The 25,026-nt window shown below is 36.7% G+C and overlaps 3 protein-coding genes across 3 annotated transcripts; 2 read left to right on the forward strand and 1 right to left on the reverse strand.

Annotated features, from left to right (window-relative positions):
* Positions 1–970: 970 nt before the first annotated feature.
* Positions 971–8,816, reverse strand: LOC145224291 (protein KRI1 homolog). Its single transcript, XM_080090759.1, has 14 exons — positions 8,530–8,816; positions 8,270–8,448; positions 7,790–7,881; positions 5,716–5,866; positions 5,455–5,606; positions 5,153–5,267; positions 4,944–5,093; positions 4,638–4,754; positions 4,178–4,283; positions 3,933–3,994; positions 3,521–3,653; positions 3,076–3,206; positions 2,424–2,590; positions 971–1,441 (listed from the first exon to the last, which is right to left on the reverse strand). The coding sequence occupies exons 1-14, from the start codon at positions 8,609–8,611 to the stop codon at positions 1,147–1,149; spliced, it is 1,932 nt and encodes a 643-aa protein (XP_079946885.1). The 5' UTR covers positions 8,612–8,816; the 3' UTR covers positions 971–1,146.
* Positions 8,817–9,317: 501 nt separating this feature from the next.
* On the forward strand, positions 9,318–12,844 carry LOC145224848 (ADP-dependent glucokinase-like). The gene is made up of 6 exons (XM_080091445.1): positions 9,318–9,600; positions 9,793–10,030; positions 10,115–10,311; positions 10,428–10,561; positions 10,672–10,826; positions 10,948–12,844. Exons 1-6 carry the CDS (start codon positions 9,386–9,388, stop codon positions 11,494–11,496), a joined length of 1,488 nt encoding a protein of 495 aa, XP_079947571.1. The 5' UTR covers positions 9,318–9,385; the 3' UTR covers positions 11,497–12,844.
* Positions 12,845–18,259: 5,415 nt separating this feature from the next.
* LOC145223905 (somatostatin receptor type 2-like) lies at positions 18,260–21,802 on the forward strand. Its single transcript, XM_080090315.1, has 10 exons — positions 18,260–18,366; positions 18,527–18,650; positions 18,715–18,867; positions 19,159–19,382; positions 19,653–19,746; positions 19,869–19,901; positions 20,260–20,426; positions 20,497–20,689; positions 20,797–20,937; positions 21,027–21,802. The coding sequence occupies exons 1-10, from the start codon at positions 18,312–18,314 to the stop codon at positions 21,142–21,144; spliced, it is 1,302 nt and encodes a 433-aa protein (XP_079946441.1). The 5' UTR covers positions 18,260–18,311; the 3' UTR covers positions 21,145–21,802.
* The last annotated feature ends 3,224 nt before the right edge of the window (positions 21,803–25,026 follow it).

Consider the following 25,026-nt stretch of genomic DNA (forward strand, 5'->3'; position numbering starts at 1 on the left):
TCCTGAGATCCTATTTTTAAAATTCTTTGGCTTAAAATAAACAGAAGCATTTTCCCCGTTCGAAAATTGAAAAAAAATCGAAACTTAAAAATTGGCATCTTGCGACGTGTCATAAACTGAATGCATGTTGGCGCGTTTTGTTGTAAAGTTTTCAAAATGTGTGTGACCAACAAACTGAGTTTTGTATTATGGAATCGTGATTTGCCGGGAAGATGTGAAAAATAACTATACAAAGGTAAATAGCTGCGAATGTCCAGTGTCAAGCAGTTAGATATATCGACACAGCTCTATCATTTCTTGTTTTCGGAAAAATAAATAAATGACTTCAATTACATCTTTTATTTACTACCCGTCGTTTTCCGTGAAATAATACAGGACGAAAGATTTACAACGCGATGTCGCGACTTTCTTTGTCCTTCGCAAATGTTTTGTTGACAGCTTCCAAACAATTTCACACTTCGTGTTCATTCGTTACGGTTAGTTTCGATTGCACTCTACACGTATGCTATGAAATGTTTACTAACAAACCAAATAAGGGATAAAAAAATGGTTTGAGAGGATTTTTTTGACGACTTTTTTGTGGAATACTTGGACGAAAGTGTGCAGTCCTTGTTCTAAATATTCCTCAAATTAGTAGCATACAGATCCAGTTAACAACTGATGACCTGAAGCAGTGCTAAAATCAATTTGTCTATGCACACATACGTTAATTATCCCGGCATTAATAAAACCCTCCGTGTTGTGTTTTAGCCAGTTTAGGATTTGCAACCGTCGCTATTTGAGAACCTATTTCCTATTTGTGAGTAATAAAAGATACTTTTTGTAACAATATTTGTCAAACGAACGTTTTCAAAGCAAGTTTTTCCCAAAAATGTATGATTTCAATTTGTCGGGAAACAAACACATATTTTAACCTGCGGCTAAATACACAAAACTGTTGTAACGAATGAGAAGTTTTAACCACAGGAAATCTTTTCAAACCGTGTATTTTGGTGTGGCGCGGAAATAAAACAATTCACACGCTTTAGAATGGCACTGAAAGCATTGGCCTGTGGTAGAACAGCACAATTTTCTGTGCTGACCGGTACGTATCTGCTATTTTACCGAGTTTTATCCGCAAACAAGATAACAAACAAACAAGCCATATCATCTCGTTTGGTTCCCATACTTTAGCTTATTTACAAGTTTTTTTGGTTTGATTCCATAAGCCTTGAGGCGCTCTGCATCCATATTTGTCACTTTGGCAATACGGGCGTCGTTTTTGCCGCGCTGCTTCTTCGTAAAACCAACTTTCTTTTTTCCGTCCAAAGAATGTTGGTTGGACATCGCCAGAACACGAAGTCGCGTTTCGCGTTCTTTCTTGCGGCGACGCTGCTTCGAATTAAGTTTCCTTTTTTTCGGTGCAGTATCCAACGTGTTGTCTTCCGGAGCAATGTTTGCACTGCAAAAGTGGAAAAAAAACATTTTTAATATGTAAGATTTACAAGATCGTACAAGTATAACGCGGAAGTTGTCCGAATTGATAAACGAACCACCAGTGTTTATTTAGTTGGGATGTACTTTAAAGACATTTTTTAACATTAGGATGTTTGTTCGTACAGATTCAAACCCAAATTTTTGGTTGTTCTCTCAAATCATCTATTAAACAAGCTTCCATTTTAATAAGTCAAGTGAATGAATACTTTCATGCATATTAAAAATACTTCACAAAAATAAGTGAAGGAGCCAAGGAATAGATTACCTGTTACAAAAATAATTCTCCCTACAACCATAAACGAGCTTACAAACAGGCAAAATTACAACCAGCAGCCAGTAACGCGAAATAAAACACTGCTTGTTCCGAATCCTAGTGTCTCTAATAACGTATCGCGTTACAAGTTAATATCGAGCTTTAGAATTCCAAGGTTGACGTGGTTTTAAAAAGCGATGAATACTAGCTAAAGGGGTAAAGGCTCCATTCCTTTGCGGATTGTTTCTTACAAAAAGATTATAATCGCACGGAGGACGGTTTTAACACGGCCTCGCCTAAGGGTAAGATTAACCTGACAACAGATACAACAGACCCAAACTAAAAAACATTTCGCCCTACTTCGTGTGGGTGTAGGCCTAACATCCACCCAATCAGTCGCCAATGTATTTATATGTAGTCCAGTTTACCTCTTATGTTATCTCCTAAACCCAACAATTTACACAAATGTAATTGAAACAACCATGCTCCAAACTATGGCATTTTTTTCAAACAGCTTATTAGGTGTAGGGAAACAACACGCCCTTTGGATGTGATTTTTACACGTATATTTAAGCGGATCATGGCCTCGTGTCAACCAGGAATAATCGTTTTCTTCTTAAATCCGTTGTAACGAGCTAGCACTTACAAGAGGTTATACAGTGTCAAATACAGTACTCGACTAGAAAAATCTCACTTGACGTGGTCGTCGGTGGCAGGTTTTTCGAAATGTCGCTTCTTTTTTAATCTGGCTTTGCGTGCGAACTTTTTGCGGACCACCATCTCCTCGGGGGCGGATCGATGCTGGACGACACGCTTGAGTGAGCACCATGAGTTGAGTGTCCGGTTGTCTGCGGTCAGAATCTGTACAACAGTGGGCGGTGTCAAAGTAAGCGACTTGCCCAGGGGGCGCGAGAAGGGCGTGGCTGTTATGCATAATAATCTGCAAGTGAACCGAGTCACGTATTTTGCTTTGTTGTTTCTTGTGTGGCGGGCAATCTACTCGTGAAACATCCGTGGACAAAATGCGATGCGAGGCAAACGTTTTTGCATTCCGATAGAAGCACCCAACGGGGGGCGATGAAAAACGCCATGATGCACTACCACCGACGTCAAAAAATGCAACTTCATAAGCATGATATAAATCGTTATGCACTGCCCCCGCAATTTAATGTTCCGCTTCAACAAAAATAAACTCCCTGCCGTGTACAAAGCTTATAACAGCGGAGAAATGCAAAATTTGCTTGTGCAAGATGCAAAGAAACCTTCGCCAAACCAGATCTTATCGAGCATCGGACTCACGCGATCAGTAAAAGAAGTAAATATGGCAGCATGCGTTGTGTACGAACCTCATCCGTTGTGAGTCCGTATGTTTGTGGAGCCACTTTTCTGTACTTGAACCTGCAGGGCATATCACCGATGATGTCCTCGAAGTCCAGCGCATAATAATCTTCCAAATATTTGTCAAAACTGCACGCATCTATAACAAAAATCATAAAACGAATACTGATGGTGTAGTTAATGCCCCAAAATGGCATTCCAATTAATTTGAATGTTTGCTACTGTCAAAACATGCCATCATTGTATTGCAACATCGACAAGTGAATGTATTTTTAAATTTCACAAATACAAAGTTGGTTCATCCAAGCTAAGGCGTTACTGATTTTTCTTATTACGGTGACGGCAAATTTTGCATTTTTTATATTCTGTACAACTAATATAGTTACCTGTAGTGTACAGTGTACAGGATAATTACACCTGGTTTGAAGTTTACACATCAAATGAAGTAAATACCTGGATCAAAAACGGGCTTCGTTTTAGCGACAGCCTCGAAGAAAGCCGATCTCTTCTTATTGCGTTTATTTGCACCGACGGGTTTTTTTACTTTCTGTTTTGAATTGTTTTTCGGTTCATAATCGCAATCCATCTGGGGAAAAAACAGTTTGTTGACGTCACCATTATGGTTATCAGTTTTTGCGATAACATTTTTTCCAGTCCACGAAAATTGTTTAGCAGATGAAATTTAGCTTTAGACGGGATCGCTTTCGGCAGACGTGAGTACTTGCGATAATAGTTCAATATTTTTTATCTTAAAAGTTGAAACGAGATAATTGATGCAAATGACGGGTTTACAGTTCAGTCAAAACCAATTTTAATCATGTATATTACCGTCCTAATGAAATGGTATTCAACGCAAATAACCCACGTTAAAATCTGGTTGTTCGGAATCGGGAATCCCTTTTCCGCCGTTTGTAGTGAGTTCGTCACCTGTTGACACACGATGTACCGTAATTATTTCATCAGTTTCGAGGAATTGTTCAGCAGTATGATAGAAACTAGTTATATTCAAAGAAAATGCTAATTGTTTTACACAAATTGAATTAATATTATCTGCTGGTACGTTGTAAGCAAATATCCTGGGCACCCGTAATTAGGAACATGGCGGCTTACATCCGGTGTACTCGTCCCAATTCGGTTCTAAATTGTCGTCATCATGATCAGAAAACTCTGGCTTTACGTCATCAGTTTCATCATAGAAATTTTCGTCAAACAACTCCTGCGAAAGACGAATCCCGATCATTTTTTACGTCTGTACATGGGTCAGGCGCGCCAGACCATTCGGCCAAGTTCGTGAACAATCCTTAATTTTACAGACGTATACTGCCACCAAGTGGGTGGTATTTAAACAACAATCAATACATGTCTGGCAGTATTTAGTCCAAAGGGTTTGTGCGAAAACTTTATTTACAATGTTTAGCCAATATTAAAAGGAATTTAAAAACGGCTCAGAAAAAGGAATTATAACAGCTTTAAATTGATTAGGATATTTAACACTTAAAATACATTTGAAAAGATATAAACAAAACACACTGAAACATTTTTTTTACTTTGGAAAAGGTGACCAACTTACCTTCATTCTTTGATCATATTCACTTTCATTAAAATCACCCTCAAGGTCATGAGCAGAAAACTTGATGTCAGTATTTCCAGTTGCCTCTTGAAGTTTGTTGATTTTTTCCAAGATTTCCTATGGTTTAGTTTTGGATATTTTACATAAAAATCTAATATTGAAAAAACACAGGTCATAATAAATGTGTCCCTTCTGAAAAGAGAACAGTAAAATATCATGAAAAAATGTAATCCATACAGAACTGGGCCAATAATGCAGATTTATAAACATAGCAGAAGTCATGTGAAAAAAATAATGGCAAAATACCTCACGCTTAAGTTGTTTTAATCTCTTAAGCTCTTCCATCTTCTTTCGTTTTTCATCTTCCTTTCGTTTCTTCCGCTCCTCTCTTTTCTTTTTGGTTTTGTTGTCACTCATTCTCACAGAGTTGGCAATTGTCCTGGGATAGCTTTTTATCTGTCAGAAGTTTTATATTTGTAAAATTTGCTTTACAAATTAGAAAATTGTTAACATACAAGTTCTGCATCAGGTTCCTCATATCGGAAATTGTATTGTCTCTCAAATGTCTCTTGTTTCTGCACAAATAATCCACCACTGCTGTCATTGTCAGAATCATCTGCATTCAGTGCTCTAAAAGAAGGTAGAGCCCAATTAAAACTTTATTTTTACAATCGGTTGCCAGTTGGCACAAATTATTTAGGACATAAAAAACGTTAGAATGTTGTACTACCTATTTTAAAGAGTATTGTTCAAGAAAAAATTTATGAATTGTGTCCTTGTAATATATATATTCTTAACCACAACAAGCTTAACTTACTCTTCATCTGATTCCGCATGATCTTCATTGTCCAAGTATTTATGTTGCAAAATATAATCCCTTAAAAAGGTTTCATCTTCGGGTAAGTCAGGATCTCTCCAATATTCATCTAATTCTTCCAAAGTCGACCCCACTCTACTACCATCACTTTTCTTCAAAACAACAACAAACAAACTTACATGTGTGCATAATCTTGAATGATAATTAGCTTTCATCACCATAAATCATGCATCATTGTTATTGTACAGTGTGTTTACTTACACTTTCTTTGGGTTTAAAAAGTTCCTCTTCATCATCACTTCCATCTTCTCCTTGTTCAGTGGCATCAAGTAAACTCTTTTTAATTTGATTTAACTCATGGCTGTAACTGCCAGGATCGTCATTCTGTTCTTGCTCTTCACTTTTGTACACCCTGCAGTGAGTAACAGTGTTTGTACTTAGTTCATGAACTTTCTATTCGTTTATTGAGTCTATACATTGTTGCACTGCAAATTATTGCAAGGTGTAAGATTGTACATATGACCTACAAGCCACCAGGATGCATACAGAAAAAATATCCAATTAGATGTAGCTTTTAACATGCCATAAATGAATGGAAATGTGACACACAGTTTTTTTTTCAATATTGACCAAACCAATCAAACAACTAGAAAAGTGGCTTTCTGATATACTTCCATTTTATATATTCTATACGATATTTACCAATTTACTACGCTATACACAATTTTATCTATATACATGATTGTTTTTGCAAGCAAAAACGAATGGGTCCCCACACGCGTGTTTACTGGGATTTACGGTAAACCGATGTGGCGGTTATTTTTAGATTCTTAAGGACAAATTTTTCACAAAGCATAAACTTAACTTTAAAAGTTCTTTTCCGTATTCTTTTAGCATCATTATTGTCATATAATTACAAAAAATCGGTGAAAAAAGATCGGGGAAAATACTTTCTATTTAATCTCTTGCTTTGACCTTGATATTGTGGTTCAAGTTCAGTTTTTAAATTTTCCTAGAAAGCCTTAACTGTTGTATTAGACACTATATAAAAAAAGTCGTTTGCTACAAAGGTATACATAACAACTTGTTTTTCACTTAACTTTGTTTCGCAGAAACAACCGTTTAATGACCTTTTGACACTGTTTTTAATAGCATGCAGTCCTTAGTGTTCAACAATACCGTTCGGCCTAATTTATACATGACTTAAGTACTGATTCTTGAATTGATTTGTCAAAAATAAAGAAGATACGTTATGACGAAAAATTCGTAACGGCGTTGTAATGCCTACAAGTTGACCTTTAGTGACCCGGTTATGAGACGGCCAAGCTGACAACGAGAATTTAAAGCCTATTTATCGCGGCGTTCGAAAAAGTTAAGTTTATTAAATTTCATATTTATGTTGATCAACGATGTTCTGCCTGACATACACGAAACCGAAGTACGTTTATCGGGTTCGAATTACGTCTTAGGTGTAAAACCTGCGCCAAAACTGAAAATGCGCGTGATAACTCAATAAAACGACACAGCATTGCAGCACAAAAAACAGCTGATTTCTATTCACCCAAACGACTGTCTCGTAAAATGTTTGTCCAGACGTCAAGCTGAGCACTCCCGCTCTGCCGCCTTAATCGTAAACCAGTGAATTCCTCCTTGGGACTTATGTCTGACTGATAGCGTACACATATTATGGGTTGTAAAGGTAACTGGCAAATTTTTTTGGGGGGCCTGTGGGTGAACCGCTGGGCCAATCGGGGTCAAACTTCAGGAGGATCAAATTTGGATTATTAACTAACATCTTGGTAAATTTTAATAAATTCAAAGCACTCTTTCTTGACCAAACTCGTCTCACAAGCCAGCGTTACTAAAACCGATTATTTCGGGGTTTAAAGGGTGAAAATGGGTAAATCCGAAAAAACAAAACAAAATTCTTTAAAAACCTTACATTGCACCAAACAACAAAGCAAGAAACTCCAAGACGCTGCACTTTAGTCAGTACAGCCGTTTTAAAAAAATTACGTTTTGGGGGCCCGCTGGGTCAATCGGGTCAAACTTCAGGAGGATCAAATTTGGATTATTAACTAACATCTCTGTAAATTTGAATAAATTTAAAGCACTCTTTCTTGACCAAACGCGTCTCACAAACCAGCGTTAGACAGAAAAAATAAAAATACGGACAAAAACAATATGTGTCCCCTTCTAGAAGGGGACCCATAATAAATCTGATACATAATTTTTTTGCGTGTAACATCATTTTACGGAAAAAAGAAAACACTAAAAGAAATGTTACATGTTTTTTCCAGATACTGAAGATACACAATAAGATGTCATTTCTTACCCTTTATGTTTCAAAAATATATCCCTTTCATAATCCTTTAACAAAACTGGTTTTGTACTTGCTTCTTCTGTAGTGTCTTCATCTCCACTGTTCTTGTAAATTGAGTAGAAAAGCAGTTAACTTAAAACCAAATCTTATATTGGTTATGACTTATAAGACATCACTTCACAAAGGTCAAATCAAAATTTTAAATTTCACCTTGTTGCGGCACAAATATTTGATTTTAGAAATTAATACTGCAAATGATGTGCACACAAATTAAAATAGCACTCAACATATTTGAAAGACAGTTACAGTTTCGTAACATACTATGTCATCACAAGCTCCATTTCACAAAAAAATCAAAAAAAAATATCAAGGAAACTTTTTGGGGCCTTATTCATCATTTCTCACATTGTCTAAACATAAAACATATACCACTACAAACCTCAAAGTTTGAAACTTTATGCACCAATATTTACATGAATTGCATACACTTACTGACGACACAGGGATGTCTGCAAAAAACTTTGCATCCTTATTGTAAATGACAGGATCTTTTCTTTTTAAACAAGCGATTGTTTTAAAAAAATCAGCCTCCAATTTCTTGTTAATGGCTTCAGCTTGTTCATCCTCAGACTCAGATGAACTACTATCCTGTTGTCCATATTTATCTTTCACTGAAAATGTATGATTTAAACTTTAAATTACGGTATTGTCCACATGTAAAGTAATTACGTAAGTACGTCGATTTTACATACGTCTTTGAAGTTCCTCAGCTTTGCGATATTTTACATATTTCTTTGCAAATGATTCATTGATTGTAAGTTCCTCCATTGTCATAAGTCATAACAAATAACAGCCAAAACAAACAAAAGTTTTGAGCCAAGTTGTTGTGCTAAAAAAGAATTTCCAGGACAAAGTAAAGCTCGAACAGTGTAACTACAATGTGACAATATTAAATCGCAACTATAGATCGATTCGATGTCTACTTTCAGTTTATGGCGAATTGGCGGTATCCGGTATCTATCTTTACATTTGTTTACAAACCTTTTCTAGCTCACGTGTGACGACAAAACGTTTACATTACGGTCATCTGATTTACAAAAGTCCACACCGCGCAAATTAAATGTAATGTCATACAAAAGTATTTAAGTGATCCAATGTCTCATTTTATTATTTTATTTAGGTAAACAAATCAACAAAATAAACGATTGGTTTTGGAATGTTTAAGTTTTTTAACAAACAAACAATAAATAAAATTTGTTTTCAGCAAGTTTTGGTTACGCATGAGTAGTTGTTGAGTCACTGAAGTCGGCGTTGATTTTGTTGTGACTGTAAGACTACGTCATCACATGTAGACGTCGATAGTTTGTAGTTTTTTTGTTTCGGTATATTGGTATATTTTTTGTTTCGGTAAGTTTTTATTGACGCTACGCTATACCCACATTTAAAATAAAATTTGACACTTTCCCTTACAGTACTATGGAAGTAGAGGATGTTTTTTTTTTACTTAACTTATATCATTTATTGTTGAGATGAGTTTGTTCATCAAAGGTAAATTCATTTGTGCTTTGCAGAAAGTTAATTAGAAGTGGTAAGGACTTATCTTTATCAATGGGTTATGTAAATCTTTTAATCACCTTAGCGGTTGCAGCAATAGCAGCCACTCTTGCCTATTATGCATGGGATGCTGCAACTTTGCTGAGACGCATCCCAAAGGTTTACAAATCCAATGATGATTTACCAAAGGAAACAGAAGTGGCTCAAGCATGGACAAGCAGTATCTTTCTTCCAAAAGCCGAGAACAGTTTTAAGCGCATTGCTGTTGGGTGAGAAGTAGTTAGTTTTTGATCTTTAACAGAATTCCATTTTTTAAATCAAAACTTTTTTAAACATATCTGTCTCAGTTGACATTAAAAGTTACATTTTTTCTAGTTTTTGCTGTTAGTGCTTCTTACATTCAAATGTTTATTGTTAAATATTTTCCTGATTTTGTTGTTTTTAAACTTTTCTTTTTTTAGTGTCAATGGAAATGTGGATATGATTGTCAAAGGATCTAAACTTATGATGATGCTGGATGCAAATTCAAACACTTCCAAAGAACAAAGCTTTGACCACAGCAGTTTGCGAAGTATAAAAGATCTTCAAGAAACTTTTAAGTATTATTTGTCAAAGGGGGCTGGTGGCGAGAGATACATGGACACCTTTGAGGAGTTTCACAAAGTACTAACTGTGGCCAAAAATATTCCTTCTACAGAAGTAAGTTGTTGTATATTTAATTTTTTTGTTTTGTAAATGAATTCATGCATCAGGTTTGCTTAACCAAATTTCTTTGTATTTCAGTACTTTATTGGTGGAAATGGAGCTCTTATGGCACAGAAACTTGCTGTGATGATGCCCGATGATGGAAAAGTTTTGCTTGGGGTTCCAGTTGGACCTATTTTAAAACCATTGCTACATCCGCTACTTGTGGTTCCTGACAAGCTGCTTGTTAACGATGATGAATACCACATGATTTTAGAATATGCAAAGGGAGAAAAGTTAGCATATTCTCAAAGTGTTTATATCTTGTTAAAAATGTCCTTGCAGTAGATTTTATAAACCTGTTTCTTTAAAAATGTATAAATGTGCTGCAATAACAATGTTTGGTTTTTAGGTGGGCTGGTTCAGAGGCACCAATTGCATCTCGATTTATATTTTCTCATGACAAAAGTAATTCACAGATGACAGCTGTTGAAACATTTCTAACAAGTTTAAAACAGTTTCAAGCAGACTTAATAGTTTTGTCAGGTATGCATTTGTCTTGTATTATGAATATTGTAGCCAATTTTTTAAGTCGTGTAAACATGGGCACATATGTAAAATGTTGGTTTTAATTTCAAAATTATTTGCTGCTTCAGGTTTTCACTTGTTGGAAAGCAACGAAAGCCATTTTTGGAAAAGAAGGTTGGCTGAGATTAGTGCTCAGTTAAAGTCGATAGCTAAAAATATCCCAATCCATGTTGAGTTAGCAAGCATGGCTAACACAAATTGCATGGAGGAGATTTTAAAACAAGTAAGTTTTTGTTGTACATTCAAAATTCGGTTCTGGAATCACCCTAACTTATAATATTTCAAACACTTTGTTAAAAGAAGTAAAAAGTAAAAACGTTGAGATGAAATTGTTGTAATTTTAGGTTCTGCCAGTGGTTGATTCACTTGGACTGAACGAACAAGAATTATGGATGGTTTGTCAAATTGGTGGAGGTCCTCACTGCACAGGCAAAGATCTATCAGCTCCTCCCAGTATTCCAATCACTGCAGATATTCTTCACTGGATGATTGAAAAATACGGGAATGACGGTTCAAGGTTAACCAGAATACATTTCCACACACTGCCTTATCATATTGCGGTTGTGAATGACACGTCATCATGGAAAAACCAGGCTTCGTCTGTTGCGGCTGGCACACGCATAGCTTCCACACAGGCTTGTGACGACCTGGATGGTTTAAAACCTCACAAAATGGAGTTACGTGTGTCTGGTGACATTCAGCTATCCGCACAACCCGATGTGAACTTAAAGCCAGTAACCTTTGACCCTAAAAATCCGATTGTTTCGTGGCAACGTAGCAGGGCAATGTTTCATTTTAGTCCAGTACTAGTTTGCCGCAAGCCCATTAAAACAGTTGGCCTTGGCGATTCAATATCAGCGGTGGGTTTGTATTATTCAGGTTACGAACGATAAATCCATTCTTACAGGACCGACGTGTTTAGGATATATTTTCTCAGGCAATGTAGGGAATTTACGCCAGGAAAAGTGAAAAATATTATATACGTGTATTAAAACGCTATTTAAAATGACATTCCCTTAGCACCCTCCTTGTTAACGTTTAATGTAGTGGTCACTTTAGGCCTATTGCCGCATTCGAAAAAGTGCGTTCTTCGCCACATTCAAAGCACCCCTAACTTTGAATTACCTCCAAACCTCATAGTTTGAATTCTGTCTGAGAATTTCTACACACTGTAAAATTTTACACTTAAAAAATAGACCAAATTTACACAACAACCTGGCTAGGGATGATTTGCACATGATCCTTTTCGACAATATAGTGTCTCGTGAACATATATACGACTGAAGTATCTTTGAAAAACTCGCACTACCATACTAACATATAGTCCCATATACACATACACAAACGTGTTTTTACTGTGTCACACTGCACAATTAATACCTATTTTTAGTTCTAAATGTACCTAAATATTTTGCGCATTTGAAGACAAGTAAAGCCTTGTTTTGCCTTGTCTGTGAAACGTAACGTCTCATTCTTCTGTTGCTGATACAATTTATGCCAATATGTTGTCTACATAAAATTGTACGTAGTGCTTCGTACTTGTATGCACAACGTAAATCAAAATTCGTTGCACCAACAACCACCCAGGCGGAGTAGCTTTGACACACAAAACAATCCGCTTCAAAGTAATTGCCTTGAATATTCTTTTTTAAAATTCGGCATATCTTACTTGAAGACGATTGGCGCTGAAAAATCTTCAATCGTTAAGGTGCAATAGCTGAAGGTGCCTACAAATTTGTTGTGACAACCTTGGTTTGACTTAGTAATGTGTAAACAAATGCGCCACAAATATATTTTCAATGACACGTGTATGCAAGTTCCTTGACAGCTATTCGGTTTAAGCCCCCACCGATTTTTAAAGATTGCCATTAGATGGCCCCAGTTTATGTGTTTGTGCGCTTATCCCCTCATGTATATTGCTAGTGACAATACACATATACTGATGTTTTTGCAGTCGCAAGGCTTCACCTATCAAATTACATAAAACGATTAAAGGTAAAATTTATGCAATCCATTTTGTACCGTGTGTTCTGTACTATATTCTTGTGTTTTGATATATTGCTCTAGAATATTTTTTATCTGCAATTCTGTCTAATTTATTTTATGTTTAGACATTTTTCGTCGAAAATTGAAAAAAAAACTTTCGCTAGGTGGTGTCCCTGTTGTGGTTTTGTCAATTTATAATTTAAAATACCAAGACTATACGCTAACATGCCTGCCCAAATAAAGCCAAGTATGTTTTTCGCGAGTGTTGTATAACAGAGCTATTCCTTATTATCACGGCTTGTTTCGGTCAACATTGGTTGAATATTAGGTGGCAAATTTCATGTTAGAAAACATTGTATGTACAGATATAATAGGTAATGAAGGATTCGTGCTATTTTTAAATTTCTTCTTGAGAAAAGAACGTTCAGTTTTAGAAAACCAAACATTCTTGAAAAATCTCCTCTAAATTTTGTGCAGCTCGATTCATAACCTGTACAAATCACCATCATTTTTAGTCCATATATGAGTCGAGCGCCTCAAAGTATTCGACCAAGTTCCAGACGAAAGCTATCTGCGCCGTGTTTCAACCCATTTCGGGATAAAAATTCTGTTTGTATTTTATATGTATAGCGATGTTGATATATTCGTAGTCTAATCAAATAATCTTCTTAAAGTCATTAATATCGCGGCAACGTGGTTGTCGGAAGTGCGAAATCGTTTTGTTATCCGTGAAGGATATAACAGTATCCTGGCAACAGTACGTGATACGTTTCACGTTAGCCGTATAGAGTTTTCTGGAATGTTAATTATTTAATCGACAGATTTGATTTCAATATGCTGGTTTTATCATTTTTGTTACCCTGCAGATGAGTCATATGTTTCTTGGGAATTTTTAATTGTTTAGAGTCATGGTAAATTATAGGAGCATGGAAATTGATCGCTCTCAGGCTTTTACTTATTTCCATCATCTCGCTCACCTTTATCCGCGTAACGTAATCTAGCCCTAGAAGCGTTCATAAACAGTAGTTTAATTATTAAATCCAGTCCAATATCCTTTGCGGTCTTCTCATTTTGAGCTGATACCGATATGTGTAAAATGCAAACCTCCTTAAATAGTGATTGTGGTTTGATAAGATTAGTTTAAAATGCGTGTCAATTGTGTCTTCACGAAATACGGGTAAAGCGTTTCGTAACAAAAATTTAACGTTTTTAACTGTGGTGTCATTTTATGACCGCATGTGTTTCTCAACTTATAGTTTTGTTCACACTTATTTATTTACTTTAGAGCAGGGGCGTGCAACATACGGCCCGCGGGCCACAGTCCGGCCCGCCAAGCTATTTAGTGTGGCCCCCACCAACACACTGATTAAGATAAAAATGCAATTCTTCTGAGAATTTAGCAAAATTTTCCACTAGTTTTTGGTAAATCTCCTAAGTTGCTATACTATACGTAACAAATATAAGCTAAATCGGCGTTTTCCCACCGGTGGATCATACAGTGGTTACAACAAGTTGCCTATACTGCACCAAATGTGACGTAACAATGCCCCTCGTCTAGTTAACAATTCGTTTGTGCGAAAGCCTGTGTTGCGCTGAAACTCTGTATGTTGTAGAAAATTAATTGATTGATTCATTTGGAAAATTTTGAATTTATTGTGCACATGAAAAAAAGTTGTGTGGCCCTCCCTTGAGGTCTGGAATTGGGTATACGGCCCACCGACGAAAACTGTTGCACACCCCTGGCTTAGAGTATCCCCGCGCGAAGAATCGTTTTCGCAAAGGAAATCTTGGCAAAATTATATTAAAATGTGTTTTTTCTGAAGCTATGACAAAATAAAAGTTGACAAAAAATGCAAAACGTACCTCTAACATTAGCAACTTTTCTTCAAACAGCTAACTCGAATGAAGAACTTTGTCCAACAATTACCCGATTGTCTGCCAAACAGTAACGAACCGTGGGAATGTTTGTCGACGAGCGATAATTTTGGACGTTTTGAGTTAAAACCAAACCTTTGAAATTATCATAGTTTAAACATTTGTTAACCATTTCTTAAGATTTTAAGTCTTTTCTGATCAGTGTTGAGTTTATTTGTTTCAAAACGTCCGCTGATTAGAGCACAAAATACGTAACATTTGTACTGCCAAAAAGCACACTTTTAAAGGCAACCTTGTGCTCTGAAATGTGATGTTTATTGATCAACGAAGACATATCGGGGTGCACATAAAGATGTCCAACTTGTCCCACTTACATAAATTCTGTAATACAATAAAGTTTATCTTAGATAGTTTTCAAGCTAATTTAATTCTACCTATCAAGTCTTACATGCACACAACACCCGGGTAGCCACAACAATCATCAGAAGACAGGCAAAAATCGCCCATGTCAATACAGAAGGGAAGTTCGACATTTGAATGAGCTTCAACAATTTTTTGTATCGCTGGAATTTGCACGTCTTCTATTTGGGTGACGGAATTTCTTGTGTCCAAATTTCTGTACAGCGAGACACGCTATTGCTTTCTACTACATAATTGTTAAGTTTGGGAACTTACTTGTTGGCGGCAGTCATTTTAGCGAGAGATGCGAATTGCTTCCATTGTGGATATGCCTGTAGTAATAGTATTCAACTCTATATCAATTCAACTAAATCAGAGCACTGGTCCAGATTAATCTTTGAGTCTAATTTAAACCAATAACAAAAATTCGTATAAAATCTCTTACCATTGAACTATGCAGGACGATGACTATGATAAACCAATTCCGAAACATTTTCTACTTTTAGTGTCCTTTTAATTTTGGTAGGGCATCTAAGGGTAACCTTCCTGTACTTGCTCTACATACATTCACTGCGGGTAAACGCTATAGGACCAGGTGCTTATACCGAAGATGACTCTTAGTAAACATTTGCTTCTATTGTTTGCGAACGATAAGCGTGAGCTTATAAGTTGAGTTTATGCCTACAGTTCTATTGGCGCCATTTTTCTCCCTACACTATTACGAACCTACCCATATCCGGTTGGCATTTATTTGCTGATTAAGTTGTAACGGAATATGTGATTTTCGCCTACCAATGATTGTGAACTAAGAAACCTTCCCGCGAATTATTACCAAGTTAATGTCAACATCAATAACAAAAATATCTTTACGATTGAAATCAACACCAAAAACAGTCAGTGACTTCGTTTGATGGACTTAATGTGAATGAGCTACAAGAAAACCAGCACAGACCGTGAGGAATCTGTTATAACAGGCGCAACACATCGCCTGTATGACACGTGTGGGGTTATTAACTTATATGTAGTCACGTGTGGGCAGCAAATCAACCCTATAGACCAGTGGTTTCTAACCAGGCCGCCCTGGTGCGTCGTTTCAATTTTCCAAGGGCGTCGCAGAATAGTTCTGTTTCGTGGCTTTTGTTGTTGTATCAATAAACACAACTTTAATAATAAGTTTTCTCATTAGCTTTTATTTGCTGGTGCGTCGTAAGTCCAGAAAACTTTTCCAGAGGCGTCGCAACAAAAAAAAGTTTGAGAACCACTGCCTTATGGCGTAACACAAATTTTGAGTAATGACATACGTGGCAAAGTTTTTAGTTTGTCAGTTTAGGACAGGGGTCGCCAATTTTTTTAACTGCGGGCCGGATCATTATAACAATCACGCTCGAGAGTCACATGGGTTACAAGCCCTGACATAGCCTTTCCCAAACTGGCACACGCGAAGCGATTTAGACGAGACCGCAAAGGGTTCATGTCTTCCCACGATCTTATTTGTATTCAGATTGTGCCACTGTTTAATTGTAAAATTATGAAAATTATAAAAGTGTCACATACCAACTAGTGCACTTTTATTCTACCACCAAGGAACTAAAAAAGTTAACAACAGATTTAGAAGCTTTGTTAGTCTTTATTGTAACGTAAAAAGTAACAACATGTTGACGTCGATAATGCCTTACTTTTTGTATCTCGAAACATACTTCAACAAAACCAGCATTATTCGTCTAAAACTAACTTGAAGTGGTCTTTTATCATTATCTTTTCAAAATTTTGGGGATAAAGGGGGGGAACACTATGTACACACAAAACAAATTTGTACACAGGACACCAAAACGAAACAAAAACGGCGTTACATGTGGAAGACTGGGTCAAATACATTTCGACATTTAACTGCACATAATTTAGAAGCCATTTATCTCAACCATTGATGAGCATATAGGAGCTTGCATGATTTTCTGTTGCGTCCGAAAAAGAACATTTGGGAAAGTTTGTTGAATATAAGTATTTGCATGCGTACATGTAAATCTGTTTGGTGTCAAGCGAAAATTAGAATATCGAAACAAGGTTCATTGTTTCGGACCGTTAGGCTTCATGTAATCCCAAAGATTGCACGTACCACTTTATTTCATTTTCTAAACCGCAACCAAATTTAAATCGTATTATCTGGCTCGTGTTTATTACTGGTGACAGTCATTGCGCGTGGTCTATGACAGTTTCTATTCGAATGAAATTCCAGTATTTCCGTATATGTCGCCAATTCTCCTTAACATGCGCACAGCAGGAAATACATCATGGTAAACTATTGAATGTAAACTATTCAACTGTCATTTGCAACGCTTGAAATCCGAGAAAGCCGTCCTTGCTTACGTGCATTAAGTCGATTTTCGCGTCGGTTCAATCGACGTCACAATTTCCTGTCAACATACCGGATGCGTATGCAACTTTCAAAATTATACGAACATGTTACAGAGAAAGGAGGTTTCCCTGGTGGTAGTTAAAACCGATTTGGAGAGTTTAACTTGAACTTTAGCGCAGTCTGTAGAAAGGGCAATTTCATTAGCAACAGCTAGCGTCAATAAAACACAGCCCAAATTATTACTCTTGTCGCTAATGTATAGGAAGGTGAAGTCTGGAACTCAAACAATTCACGGAAAATATTTTTTTCCCAACGAAACTGCTGCGCGGTAAAAATAAACGAGGTTTATACCATTAGACCAGTGGTTCTCAGTGTTATACGGATCGCGTACCACCTGACAACTTTTTCTATCGTTGCGTACCACCAAAACCCTGTGTGAATTGATAGACCAAGAAATAGGCCCATTTTCTCACCCCAGGTAGCATATTTAGCAATTTCAAAAGAGTATCCCAAACTATAGTTTCGTTTAAACCAAGGGTGATCGGTTTTGTCAGTTGAGTTGCTATTCTAAATCAGACTTAAATTAGGTATTAGGCTCAATTTTGGAAATAGGTATATCACAGAAAGCTACTCGCGTACCACCTGAAAAGTTCCGGCGTACCACTAGTGGTACGCGTACCACAGTTTGAGAAGCACTGCATTAGACAGATCAGCGGAAAATGGAAGGTTAATGCATCACGTTTTGCGCTTCTTCGTTTGTTATATTAAGGGTAAAGGATGAGTGAGTTTGGAAGTTCTATTAGTGCATTTTAACCCACAGTTTCAATGCTTTGAACTGTTGGCACTGGTACTGAACTTTTATTGTGTTTGGCGATGTTGTTGGAAACATTCAAAAGGCCCGACTGCCCATAATCGTGCTGTGAATGTCCTGAAGTGTTGTTAAAAGGTGACCCGCTGTGCAAAAGACTGGAAGTCGCCTTGTTGACACAAAGCTTGTTGCTCAAGAAAAAATTGTTTATGTGCAGAACATTGTGTATTGAATGTGTCGGTAAAATTATTTGCGCCTCTTGGATAAACAACCATAACTGAACCGAAATGTTAGATTACGAAATGTCCGGCTTTGGCAGTAACGAAAGCACCACCGCCGGAGGTAAGTTTCGGCTTCAAATTACATTTTACTTATTGATTTGCTAGATCTTGTGTTTAAATCTTTTGACAAACAATTGATTTCTTTACTGTTCTCTTAACATTAATGATAAACACTGGCGTTAAAAACTTATTTAAAATCACACCTTTAATTTATTTGACAGGGGAAGTTTACGAGCTTGAGTGCAAGCGAACGACACACATCATTTTTTCTGTCCTGTTGATCGTTATTGCCGCAGTCGGTCTTGTAGGAAACGCGGTCGTCGTTTATATCATCGTGCTATTAAAGTCAGTTTCTTTTAAGTCTCGAATTTCTTTTATGATCTCGATATCAATTTTATTTGTGTTGCAGGGAATATCAAAAGACAGTCACGAATGTTTATGTTTTGCAACTGGCAATCGCCGACTTTTTGTTTCTGTTTGTCCTACCGTTTGAGATCAGATCGAAGATAGTGGGGGCGTGGACGTACGGTGAACCTTGGTGTAAGATCGTCGAAAGCGTCAGGTGAGAAAGATAGTTTGTAAATAGAACAAAGTGGACAGCTACCCAACCGACTGTCCGCATGTGCCAGGCTAACAATGGAATAAGGATACTGGCTCGTTTTTGTAAGACAGTATATTTTTTTATATTTTGCAGTTAAGTAACAAAGCAAAACCATAAAAGCTAACTAATATTATGAAGTTCAAGCCATTTCGTGTAAATTGTTTGTGTTGTGACGTCATAATATGACACTCATTTTTTGGCACAAAAGGGCGAAGTGATCTATATATACTGGCTTAAAACAGTTTTTTTTAGAATGTTAAACTACTACGCCTCCATTCTGTTTTTGACTGTGATGTCTATTGATCGGTATTTGGCCATAAACCACGCAATGAGTGCCAAGTTTAGCAAGTTCCGTACACGAAAAGCCGTTGACATCATCAGTGGGTTGGTGTGGGGTGCTGGGTTTCTTGCTGTCATATTTGTGATAATTCATGCCAAAGTGGAAGGATGCAGATGCCTATTGTCATTCGGAGAGAGTAAGTTGTTCCACAGTGCGATTGTTAAATGTTGATTTTTGTTGGTACTGTCGTTAATTAACCTGAATAAAACTCTTGATAGGTTTCTTGAGAAGCAAAATTTATCAATTTTTGCGGGTAATACATATATTAAGGCCTTAACAAGGAAAGTTTTCAGTCTTGCAGTTAAATGGTTGCCACGATTATAAAATTGCGATAACATCGCTGATACAATAAAGTTAAAAGGGTTTGTGCAACGAAAAATTTACACATAGAAACTTTAACATATAGAAACCCATAATAATGACTACTCGGATGTGAACCTGGGAAACGAAACTTACGGTGCGTACTACGATCTCGACTATCCGAATGAAACGGACAGCAGGTAATTTATTCTGCAACTAATCGACTCGTAAAATCCTGTAAATTTTGTTGATGCAAATAAAATTCTAAACAAAACGTCAGTGCATAAAGTTCGTTTTTAACATAAGCTGTTTTTACCTTTAGCAACGAATCAAGTTCTTATGAGTTGGATTTTTCGTGAGTATAAACTATAGATAAACTAGTCCATGTATATTAGGTTGTATCCGTTTTTATTGTAGTTTAAATTTTCATTTTAAATTTGTACTGTTTGGGAGCACGTCTAGTAGGTTCATGGCTTAGGAAAGAAACATAAATTTTGCACCAAAAAGCTGTGGCATTTTGGTGTGAATCCTGTGTTTAAATGTAATTGTATTCTTCTTTTTATTCATGAACTACAAAATAATTTTCTTTAACGTCGACCAACTGCATTGTTATTTTTCCACAACCGGTTTCTAAAATTTTAGCTGACAAATCAAGGCTGTTATTCGAAAGGCAACGAATCAGTATAACTATCTCGTTTACGTTTTTTTTTCAGGTTGACAAGCATATATGATGTTCCCGGTGCCTGTAGCTTAGTAGGAAACTACGAGCTTAACAACTGGATCATTTGCAATTTTGTGTTGGCATTTGTAATGCCGTTGATCATCGTATGTGCTTGTTACGCAGAGATTATTAAGAAAATATACGAGCCTATGTCAGTAGGTATGAATTGGCTTGCCTTGTGTGCAAATGGCTACATAACAGCGATTGAACCAATTTTCTTTTTTTTAAGGAACCAAATCGCAAAAATCGAACAATACCAGGAAGAGAGTTACACGTATGGTTACAAGTTTGGTCTTGGTCTTCGTGTTGTGCTGGCTTCCATACCATATATTCATGTTGTCACGCGTTGGAGGCAACCAACTTACATCTAATCAGTGCGGCTTCGTGCGCGAGTTGATGTTGGCGTTAGCTTATCTAAGCAGGTATGTATTTCCAGAAATTTTGCTGTTATTGGGTTCGTGTATACAGAAAACATAAAAGGAAAATTGTGATATTTGTACAACACTTTATAAATATCAAAAATTTGCAGTGCCCTTAATCCATTTTTGTACACATTCCTCGGAACTAACTTTCGCAAGCGATGGAGAAACGCAGTTGGCCGAACTCGCTCGTTTCGACCAAGCTTGGGAAGCCGCAGTGGAGCTGAATACGCCCCTGGTAGAAAATCAAGGTAAACTATCACACTATGTCCAGTTAACAACCGCGTAAACTAGTGGTCACCACTTCATCATTACATTAAACTGTTTCTCTTATGTACAGGCGCAAATCTTCAGGAGTTTCAATGACGGGCCATAAGTCACAGGACGACTCAAACGTCACAAAACATACAGTTATCCAAACTAACCACATCGTCCGACAAGATGAAATCAAGTTGTAAAAGTTTTACAAAACGATTCTTAACCGCCTTTTTTACTAAGCGTGATATGTTTATCGGTCCAAACATTCGCCGATTTTCAATTCGTAAACTAAATTGCAAACGTTTTTTTAAGTCACCACCATTATTCTTTCAAAAAGATTGCTAATCTAAACATTTAATGTCGTAGTGTGACTAATGTTTTAAACGTATTTGTTGATCTAACGCTGACAAAAAAGCTGTAAATATACTTCTATATTTTGCTTTTGTATTTGTACGTATAGGTACACGGCATAAGGCTAAATTATCTCCGTGTCTCAAACGTTCGTATCTTTTTCGAATTTGCGTTTCATTTATTGCTGTTACTATTAGGTAGCAATGTGATCAGAATAATAACTCATTGGGGGATTGCGACACGACTAAAATACAACATTTGAATTCCAAATAGTAACCCCTTGAAAGTATAACCGGCTTAAAATTAGCTCACAAGACCCTAACGTCTCTCTTGCTCTTGTAAAATTTTCTATTTACAAACTTCCATACAACCATACAAAAACATATTTAATAGCAAATAGTTGCGTTGTTTATTTTCGGCTACCGTTTTTTATATTTGTTCGACTAACGCCTAACCCTAACTGATTCAGTAAAGAACATCCCGTTTGTGCATGCGTTCAATCAACCACGAAACAATAAAGTCGATCGCTGTTAATAACAACCACTTCTTGTCTTTGTGGAACACGATTCAAACCAGGGAGTCGAGCCGGAACTAAACCCAAACCAGTGAACCGGAGTGGTTAATTGTATTAGACCCGAATCTAATCCGAATTATAATTTACTTTTTTGGGAAAACGCGAACCGGCGTTGAACTACATATTTTGTATGGCGTTCAACTGAAACCGGAACATAATAAGCAAAAGTGCACCTTGTGTTAGCTTTGAGATTGATTGCAAAACAAACGCACTAAAGAATACGCATGATAAAGCTATAGGGTGTATCAAAAATGACAATTATAATGTGTCGCTCAGTGCACAATCAAAACTATTTGGTAGGCTGTGTAGATGAAGAATAGAACCAAAATTATAAAAAAGACAATTTAAACCGGTTTAAAAACGCAAACCGGTTAGGATTGGGCGAAATTTGTTTAAAGGTGGCTGTACACAGGATCCGTTTCGGTCCGTTTTCGTCCGTCATGCGTATACGCGCGTAAATTTCGGTCCGTCGCCTTCCGTCGACGTGCATACACAGAATGCGAACCATGCGTTTTGTCCGAAAACGGACGAAACGGACGTTAACGCAAGGCCATCCGAACAAATAGAACATGTTCTATTTTTTCGGACGTACGCATGCGATTTTCGGTGTAGTGATAGTGCAAAACTGAGAGATATTTCTAGATTGGTTGATTAATATTAATTATTTTGATCAAATCACAAGACTTGAAGCCCTCTTGTTTCTAATAATAAATAGAAGTGAAGTAATATGCAAGGTTTTATTTTTAAATCGGCAAAAAGACAGACTTCAGACTCGACTGGAATGCAGAACAACAGCGGGATACAAAAAGCTAATAATGTAAGTAACAAAAGCTTTCCGCGAAACAAATGGGTCAGGAAATAGTCAGTTCATAACTTAGTTCTGGCAGTTAATGTCATTGATTGCAAAATTTCAGAAAAAGAAAACTGCAAATATGCCATCAGGGTTTAGAAATTCGGAACTATGTTGTATTAATATTTAGGATGTTGCTTATGAAATCTAAGTCCATACGCCAGTTGTTTACATACACTTAAGTACTGGTTGATGTTTCTGCAACAATCTGTGAATTATGCACTTTAAGTTATCATGATAAGTTCTTTTGTAGAATCCTTGGATTGATAAATATCAACTAAAGAAATCAAGTTTATCAAGAAAAACTAGTAACCAGCTTTGGAGAGAAATCTACCTTATAAATGCCTGTAATTCAACTTCAGCAGAGTGTGGTTTAACAGGTAATTTAACTAACTTGTGTTACAATGTGGATACATGTTTAATGGTGATAGAAATGTTGTGGTTTTTACCAAAAAAAATTTTGACAACATTTTATTGTACATTGGGAAGGGCTTATTCTGCTTATCAAATGTACATTTTGTGAAGTATATGTGACACCTGCCTGTTACTTTTTTTTACAGAAAAAATGTGAAAGAAAGGTGACATATGCGACACCTATATAAAAAGAAGACAGAAAATCCAATGGTTTAAGATTTAAACACAGCACCACAGGTATGTAAATTAAATGATTTATGCTCCATATTTGTAATAAACCTACTATATGTGTTATGTTTGTAAGGCATGGACCTCAGCAATGTGCTATTTGAGTACTGCAGGGAAAGAATTGTGATCAAAAATAGTATTATTTTTCACATCTTCATTGTAATTTGTAACCAAGGTTTGTGTTTAATATGAGAGATGGAAACAAACCAGAAAAGTCAAGTTAAATGAAAGATTGCACTTAATTGTGGATTAAACAAATATACTTCTAAACTAATTTGTACATACTGTTGCATTTATGTTTTTGTTATTTGTAGGAGACCTACAGGCAACAACCAGCACATTGCCAAATTATAAGAATACAGCTACTGATGCTAGGATTGCTTTTCACTTTTCAAAAATAAGAAAATGCTTGAGGCAATCGAAAGAGGGTACAGGAGGGTTTTTAAAAGCAAATGAAATTCTTTAGAAATACGAAGCGTTCTGTAAAAACACAAAAAAGTCCTTTCAGTGTTTGTTCATCCCCAATTTTACCATTTAAACATTTCGCTCATATGCACTGTGTGTTTGTACTTTTTTATTTTGTCTGCTTTAAAAGTGTCTTTTAGAAAAAAAATACAAATATTTTGTGACATTTGTTTTCCATTAGCGATGTTATTGTACTGCTATCTTATTTGAGCATGTTTTGACACCAGCGAATGCCAAGGGTAGGTTGGGTAATGTCGATTGTAAACTATTTAAATTACTTTTTTTGGTCGGTGTGTTCGAGTTTAGCAATATTAAAATCCCACCACCACCACCGTGATAACCCAAATGCAAGAAATTAGCGGTGTTCCTTCTTTGAACAGCGAAACAACTGATTTGGAGTAGGACGCATTCAAGCAAAACGTCGCATCGTTCGGATCCTGTGTATACCACCAAACGCAGCCACTTTCGGAACGTAAATTCGGTCCGTTTACGCACGTCAGAATACGGACCGTTTTTCGCATGCGTTTACGCACGTTGACGGAATACGCAGTCTGTGTACAGCCACCTTAAACCGGAACAAAACCCAAACCAGAAAAAACATATTTATTAAAACCGTAACCAAACCCGAACCCCTTAAAACAATAAAAAGTAAACCTAAACCGAACCTAAACCCATATGACAAGCGGTTCAACTCCCTGATTCAAACTCTCTAGCGGACGAAAGCAGGGAGTCGAACCGCTTGTCATATGGGTTCAGGTTTAAAAAACATATTTTCAGGTTCGGTCAAATTATCTGGTCCAACCCAGTTTGCGTTTTTTAAACCGGTTCAATTTTTTATTCGTTTAATTTTAATTCTACGCTTCATCTACTTGGCCTTATCAAACTCCAAATGAATTTTGACTGTGTACTGTGATTTTTGAGACGCCCTGTAAGTGTTATCTCGCGTATCCCGCAGTGCGCTGTTTTAAAACAAAATCACAAAACATAATACAGACTGCATTTTTACTGGTTCGGTTACGGTCCGGGTCCAACGCAAAACCAAATATGGGGTTCAACTCCGGTTCGGGTTTTTAGAAAATTGTAATTAGCGGTTTGGGTTTGATGAAAAAAAACGCCCAAACGGGTTCGCGGGATCGGGTTCAGTTCCAGTTCGACTCCCTGGACGAAAGGGTAAGTCCACCAAATAGCAACTACCGGTAA

The sequence above is a fragment of the Phallusia mammillata genome, chromosome 4, assembly GCF_965637545.1.
Source record: "Phallusia mammillata chromosome 4, kaPhaMamm4.hap1.1, whole genome shotgun sequence".
Lineage (NCBI taxonomy): Eukaryota > Metazoa > Chordata > Ascidiacea > Phlebobranchia > Ascidiidae > Phallusia > Phallusia mammillata.